This window comes from Brassica oleracea, chromosome C7 (genome assembly GCF_000695525.1).
Source record: "Brassica oleracea var. oleracea cultivar TO1000 chromosome C7, BOL, whole genome shotgun sequence".
In the NCBI taxonomy this organism is placed as follows: Eukaryota; Viridiplantae; Streptophyta; class Magnoliopsida; order Brassicales; family Brassicaceae; genus Brassica; species Brassica oleracea.
Genome location: NC_027754.1, coordinates 6,490,215 through 6,498,129, shown reverse-complemented (window position 1 = coordinate 6,498,129; position 7,915 = coordinate 6,490,215). Strand labels below are relative to the sequence as shown.

Genomic DNA, 7,915 nt, shown 5'->3' with positions numbered 1-7,915 from the left:
TCTGTATAATTCAAAAGAGAGAGAGAGAGAGAGAGAGAGAGAGAGAGGGAGGGAGAGAGAGAGAGAGAGAGACTCTTGACCAATATTTTATGAGTTTACAAGTTAAAACAAAACCCGCGCAGACAATTTTTTAATAATATTTGATGTGATGGTAATGAATGATCCCAAATATTTCATAGATTTCAATCTGTGGACTGTGGAGAATATGATTACTTCATTGGTTTTCTATCCAAAACATAAACATAATTTCAAACAGGTTCTATATATAATATTTTTTGCTACAAATCTATTCATTCTACAAAATTGTTTTTTTTAAAAATGTTTATAACCCTAGAAAAATTTTTAGTCTCTTTTTTTCTAGAAAAATTTAATATAACTTCCCTAAAGTAGTGATTTTTGGACCAGATCTAGAACTATCTTCAGCAGTTTGTGTAGCCATAAATCTTATTTTGTATTCATTACGATCTGTTGTTTGTATACCATTCTGTTGTAAAGAAACGATCTTATCATAGATCCATTGTGGTCTTTCAATTCTAGAGGGCTTCAACGGATTTCATCTTACTATAATTGACATGTAGAATAAGACTTTATCTTTATTCTTGTTCGATTAATATGTTCCACCAAAGATATATCAGACTATGAAGTGAATCACTTGATTAATAATAAGATAAATAAATCATTTTTAGGGAAGGACTCCCTGTATTTCGAATTATAAAATCGGTTACTATTGATGAATCATACAAAAGAAAAAGAGATAAAGAAACTAGGGATATTGTGTAATTAGTTTAGTTGGTATCCAAAACTCTAATAGAAAATTCAAGTACATTGGTAAATAAAAGGAATGTACTGAATCAAAATAATTTAAAGTTCGTATTTCAGTCATAGTGCAATATGAATGTTTTATCATGTTCCATCGGAGACTCAATCGGCATTTGTCACCCCTTTCTCATATCATTTTTTAGGGAGGGACTCCCTGTATTTCGATTTATAAAATCGGTGACTATTGATGAATCATACAAAAGAAAAAGTGATAAAAAAAACTAGGAATATTGTGTAATTAGTTTAGTTGGTATCCAAACTCTAATAGAAAATTCAAATACATTAGTAAATAAAAGGAAGGTATTGAATCAAAATAATTTAAAGTTCTTATTTCGGTCACAGGGCAATATGAAGGTTTTGTGTCAGAGATTGAAAATTTGTCTCCCCTTTCTCATATCGGAGACTTAATCGGCATTTGTGGCAGGAAGGTTGATTTCAGATAATATTCTTATAGCTCAGAAAATGTTCCATGGATTGCGGACCAATAAAGCATGTCAAGGAAAGTATATGGCAATCACATTGCCACAACGAATATGAGTAAAACGTATGATAGGGTGGAATGGGATTTTATTAAGGCTCTACTACAAAAAATGGGTTTTGATCTACACTGGATTAAACTAATGATGGAGTGTCTCTCGTCGGTTCAATATCGGGTTTTACTAAATGGTTAACCACGGGGTCTCATTGTTCCACATAGGGGTTTACGTCAAGGAGATCCATTATCTCCTTATATATTCATTTTATGTACTGAGGCTTTGATAGCAAATATCAAAAAAGCGGAGAGAGAGAAACAAATAACGGGGATGAAGATAGCCAGAGCATGCCCATTGATATCTCATCTGCTTTTTGCGGACGATAGTCTATTTTTTGTAAGGCTCAAAAAGAAGAGTGTCACACCATTCTCAGGATTTTAAAGGAATATGAGGTTGTATCGGGTCAACTCATCAATTTTGATAAATCCTCAATCCAATTTGGATATAAGATTGAGGAATCAACCAGACAGAAGTTAAGAGATATATTGGGAATCCATAATTTAGGGGGAATGGGATCTTACCTAGGTCTATCAGGAAATGTTGGAGGTTCCAAGATACAAGTTTTTAGCTTTGTGCAGGATCAGTTAAATAATAGAGTCAATGGTTGGACATTTAAATTTTTTACTAAAGGAGGAAAGGAGGTGATCATTAAGTCAGTGGTCACGACATTACCAAATCATGTGATGTCTTGCTATCGTTTACCTAAGGCAACTGCAAAGAAACTGACAAGTGCGGTAGCCCAATTTTGGTGGAGTCCAGGGGGAAGCACAAAAGACATAGACCGGAAATCATGGGATAAAGTTTGTGTAAATAAGAATGAAGGAGGTTTGGGTTTTAAAGATATTACTGATTTCAAAACAGCATTGCTTGGTAAGCAGTTATGACGTCAAATAGATAAGCCTCATACATTATTTTCTAGAGTTTTCAAAGGTCGGTAATACAGGAATGCCTCACCCCTTGAACCGATTCGTTCATATTCTCCGTCATATGGCTGGCGGAGTATAGTATATGCTAGATCTCTGGTAAGCAAATGACTAATCAAAAGGGTCGGATCACGATCATATATATCTGTATGGAATGATCCATGGCTCTCATTGATTCCACTTCGCGAACTTGGAACTCGCAGGCAATTCGGGCTTTAGTGGATCCCAAGGATGCAAAAATTATCGAAGTATACCACTGAGTAGGAGTCAGATGGTAGATAGATATGGTTGGCATTGCACACAAAATGGGAAATACATGGTTAAATCAGGATATCAGATAGAACAAGTTTATCCAGACAAGGAAAGAATACCAATACTGATTGGACCCACAGTTGACATATTAAAGGCTTTCTGATGGAAAATACGCTGCCCACCAAAAATAAAACATTTCTTATGGCAATTGGTGTCATGATGTATATCAGTTATGAAAAATCTGCGAGCGAGAGGGATACAAGGGGATATATGTTGTGCAAGATGCGGAGCCGATGAAGAATCGATAAACCATGTGTTTTTTGAGTGTCTTCCAGCACTTCAGGTTTGGGCCCTTTCTACGATACCTTCAAATCCAGCTATTTTCCCAACAAGTTCCCTCTTTAGAAACATGGATCATCTATTTTGGCGAGTTCTCCCGCAGATGGATGGTTATCGGTTTGCATGGATTCTATGGTACATTTGGAAATGACGGAATAACAAAGTCTTCAGTAATCTGGGCATTGATCCCATAGACTAGGGGTGAGCACTTTACCTGATATCCGAAACCGCACCCGAACCCGATCCGAAAAACCCGAACCGAAATCCGAACCGAAATCCGAACCGAAGTAGCAAAGTATCCGAACGGATATTGAATTAGCGGAGATTGGATATCTGAACCCGAACGGGTAATATCCGAACCCGATTGGATATCCGAAGATAACCGAACATATGTATAATTAACCATATATTTCTAGTTTACATCTCTCATTTTATATAAAATATTTATATTGTAACTACACATAGTTCATATGATATACATAGAATTACGGAGAAAATGATTTGCTACTCACTTAGAATGCATGTCAAACTTTTTATTTCAAGAATTAACAAAATGTTACATCCAAAATTCAAAAACAATAACCAAATGAATGTCTTTTTTAGTTTCAAAATTTTATATCCAAATCTATAAACCATTCAATCTATTAAAAATAAAAAATTAGTTAAGTGAAAGTTATATTTTTAAATACAAGAAATTTGAGAAATGAAAAATTTAATTTTTTTTCAATTTCTAAATATCCGAACCCGATCCGAAATAACCGAGTCCGAACTAAAAATACCCGAGCCCGACCCAAAGTACAGAAATACTTGAACGGGTTCTATAACTCTGTACCGAAATACCCGAAAATCCGTAAAACCAGACCCGAACCCGAATGGGTACCCGAACGCCCACCCCTACCAGGAACACACTTAAATTGGCAGAAACATAATCTACACTATGAGCTGAGGCACAAATATTGGACACACAGCGGATACCACCACACATAGAGGCAGTGACCCTACCCTCAATACCAGGAAGATGGTGTTTCACAGGTGGTTCTTGGAAAGAGAATGATATTTTCTCTTGACAAGGTTGGTTTAATACTCTAGCGGGTTTTGATGGGTTGATGGGGGCGAGAAATGTTAGGCCTAGTCTCTCCCCTCTTCATGCGGAGATGGAAGCGTTATTATGGGCAATGGAATGTATGAGGAACTTACGACAGTTTCAGGTTCCGTTTACAACGGATTGTTTTAAATTGGTGAAGATGGTTTCAGAACAAGAAGAATTGCCCGATTTTGCAAGCTATTTAGAAGATATTAAGATTTTGAAAGGAAGTTTTTTCAGATCAGAACGCAAAACTTAAAGGCGGATAGCCTAGCACGTAGTGTCAGGAAGCAACCGTCTTTCGTCGTTCACATAGATGCAGATCTTCCAGTTTGGTTTACAGAGTCAGTATGAGTCTGTATAAGTTGATGACAAAAAAAATCATGTTCCATCAATACAATAATTATACTAAATACTAGGTGATTACCCGCGCCCATGTGCATAATGAAATGTATATTCTAATATAACTGTTAAATACAAACTTTGATCGTTTAACCATAATTATATCATTCATAAGCCTTATATTTATTAATCTGAATATCTATTAAATCTGATTTTTACTCATATGGTTTTATGATCATTTTTATTTTCTTATAACAAAAACATTTAAACTATAGATGATAAAATTTTCAGTGTGAGACTTTTAACAATTTTCGTTATCTATAGCCGTTTTTTAAAAATTCAAAATATAACATATACGAAAAAATCTAAATTTTTATTATATGGTTAATATGATTGTTTAATTTATTTTGATATTAAAAAATTAAAAAATAATGGAAGATATGTAAATTGTTGTCAAATATTTATTATTAAAATCATTAGTTGTCAAATATATATTTTATTCAATTTTGGTAATTTCGTAGCTTTTATTTAAAGAAAGAATGAAAAATAATAATTGTAGATTGTTAATTAATCTCATGGTTAGTTTAATGAAAAGTATATATATTATATGTTTAGTGGACCAATATATTTATCTAGAGAATTTAAGAATCATTCTATTTTTGATACATGTCATAGTTAAAATGTTGTAATGATTCTCTTTTAATATATATATGGGATTTGCATGATCCTAGAGAAAATGAATCTTACAATATAAATGCTCTCAGAATAATTGAGCCATATATAACAGATTAAATATTGCACCCTTCATATTTTATACTTTTTCAAAAAAAAAAAAAAACCTTTCATATTTTATGAGTTACCTTTAACACATTTTTCTGAAATCGTTCCAAGACCAAATGGTCATTTAATCGCTAAAAGGTTTACTAACCAAAATTATTTATTTTGGGTGGGGTTGGGAGAAAAACATTTATTTATATATATTATACTTGTAAATAACTGCCTTACACACAGAAGAGAATAATTTTGATACATGATCGAGGCCTTAATCATTAGAAAGGCCTAATTACAAAGAACCAATATGTTGAGATAGAAAAACAAAGACATGAAAATGTTGAACTTGGTGTTGAATGCTGAGACTGAGACTCTAACGGACCCTCCTGCAATTAAGCCTGACCTCGTTACCATTCCCACTGATACTACTCATCTTGATCATGGATTTCACAAAAGCCCTCTCGTACTCTTCCATGGAAGTTGCGTATTTGGCCACAAGTTTCTTTGTAGAAGGTGTTGTGAGAAGTGCTTGGTCAGATGAGAATAGCGATTTGCCTTGCATAAGCATCTTGTAATATATATTGTCGAATGATGTCGTGCTAGCGTCCATAGTCGCTCCAGCGTTCTTAGCCTTGTTATGGGCTGGGCAAATTCCTTTCAAGCTGGCCGCAAATGATGGGTTTAATGTTGGGTCAACCTGTTTTTGTGTGCTGAAGTTGTTAATCCTATTTTGGAACGATGAGCAGTGGGCGAATCCAAGTGTGTGTCCTCCTGCAATATCATAAAACATTCCATGTTAATACTCTTGTATCATAAAAAAAAAATATATTGAGAAAACTATTATGGTATTTGTCCATTGAAACGTTAAAAAATATCACTAGACACACTGATCAGTATCCACCTAATAACTATGTTGTTTCGATGACAGCCTAAACGCCCATTTTCTATTCATAATGTATGTTTTAGTTTTTGGCATTTTTAACATACATATTATAATGAAGTTTTGCAAGTGCATTATTGGAATGTCAAGGACATCAAAATCGAGGCACTCTGTTGGTTGACACTGCTGAGCATTTAGGTGGAAAAGCGATATGATCCTTGCGCTGTATATTTAATGGATAGAGAAAATGTATAATACCAGAGAGAACAACAAGATCGTGCATAGAAAGGCCTCTTTGGCCAAAGCTTTGTTGCAGCTGAGAGATGTTGAAAGTAGGAGCTGGTAGTTGTCTTGTTTCTATTGCCTTTGATACTCTGCCATCTTTTCTCCCTTTTGGCACTTCCCATGTAGGCCCTCCAGACTATCATAACATCCATACAAATGAATTATATGGATTATTAGAACTATTAAATAGTATATAATATGTAATGGTAAGAGACTAACGAGAGCGACAGCATCTCTTGCAGCGAGTGAAACGATATCCGCACACGAGACGACACCAGGACATTGCTCTTCTAACGCCTTCTTTGCATTGTCAATCACATAAAACGCATGGAGTGAGATGTTAGGAGGTCCATCTTTCTCTGCTTTGTTCTTTCCCTTCGAGTCTAACAGCACTGACGCATCACATCCCTTTAATCAACAAAAATATTCTCCAACAGCGTTACTTCTTCACTATATATATATTATTGAAAGATTACAAGAATGTGGTGTGCAAGTAGTAGCTACCCTAACAAAGCAATCGTGGAAATGCATCCTCAAGAGCGCGGCAGGGATAGTTTTGTCATTTGACATGGCTTTCTTGACTGCATTGGTGACTATTTGGTCGGCTTGTGGACATGAATGGTCGTAGTAGTGAGGACTAAGTGCTTCAGTGTTGAATGAAATCACTAAAATGACTGTAAGAATGAGACTGAGAAAATAGACATTCATTTCGGCCAACTTTTGGAAATCTTAATTACTGACAAGATTCTTAAAAATATTTAAGAATGTATTTAGAGCGAATAGTTTGGGTTTCTTACGTGATGGAAGATTAACAAGATTTTATAGGCATAGCTGAAGGTGTTTAAGTTTTGGGTGATGGAGTTGTTAGTGAGGCGATAAGGTTGTTAAGCAAATTAGGTTATGAAGACAAGACTCGTTTGGTTGGTTGTGGTGGAGTAGAGTTTAAGCATTTGTAATATAGATTCATGAAAATGACAGATCAAAACAAAGGAAAAATGTTCAATAAATATATTATAACTGTAGTATGAGATATTAATTGTCTACGTCAAAATTATCGAACTTTTAAGAATGCTGATGGAATTTGACATTCAATAATTAATAACGAAGTAGACATGATTTGGTTTTGGTGGAGTAGAGTTTAAGATTTGCAAATTACATTCCTGAAAATGACAGCCGAATACACACAACATAAAAAAGTAAGTTCGTTACAGCAAATATAGGTGTGTGTGGTACAATTGATCTATTGTCGACGTAAATTTCTTAAGAAAGTTGATGAAACTTGACATTTGATATTAAATCTCTAAACAACCATGTCTGCTTTTTAAATATTCGAACAGCTAATAATTATGTCTGGAATAATATTATAACAACCTACCAAATCATGTCGAAACAAAAATCACGATGTGCCAAACATTATATCATTGACTCATTGTCCACATGTAAATGGCTAGCTTGATCATGGAGATGAGTTTCGCTAACTCCTCCACACCTATCAAACAATGATGTAACACCCGCCTCTCCCAACATTACCGGGGATTACCGAGTGCGGGGTTAAGGGCACCCATATCTACATATCCGACATTTTCGTGTGTCCTGTTACAGGTCTCAAGAACTTCTGGTGCGTTTCTTTTGTTACAAACCATCCATCACGGCCATTTCCGACACTTCACTTACAGTTCTGCTAAAT

General features: G+C 34.8%; 1 protein-coding gene across 1 annotated transcript; it reads right to left on the bottom strand.

The window, feature by feature from the left end:
* Positions 1 to 5,293: 5,293 nt before the first annotated feature.
* Positions 5,294 to 7,039, bottom strand: LOC106303854 (peroxidase 64). Its single transcript, XM_013740196.1, has 4 exons — positions 6,733 to 7,039; positions 6,448 to 6,636; positions 6,202 to 6,364; positions 5,294 to 5,834 (listed from the first exon to the last, which is right to left on the bottom strand). The coding sequence occupies exons 1-4, from the start codon at positions 6,934 to 6,936 to the stop codon at positions 5,437 to 5,439; spliced, it is 954 nt and encodes a 317-aa protein (XP_013595650.1). The 5' UTR covers positions 6,937 to 7,039; the 3' UTR covers positions 5,294 to 5,436.
* Between the last annotated feature and the right edge of the window lie 876 nt (positions 7,040 to 7,915).

Bases quoted from the DNA above. Each gene is read 5' to 3' on its own strand.
- LOC106303854 (XM_013740196.1), bottom strand. From the start codon at position 6,936: ATGAATGTCTATTTTCTCAGTCTCATTCTTACAGTCATTTTAGTGATT. The intron at 6,365-6,447 runs GTTAGTCTCTTA...ATGTTATGATAG, and splicing joins CAAGAGATGCTGTCGCTCTC to TCTGGAGGGCCTACATGGGA. The intron at 5,835-6,201 runs GTATTATACATT...ATGATATTGCAG, and splicing joins CGATCTTGTTGTTCTCTCTG to GAGGACACACACTTGGATTC.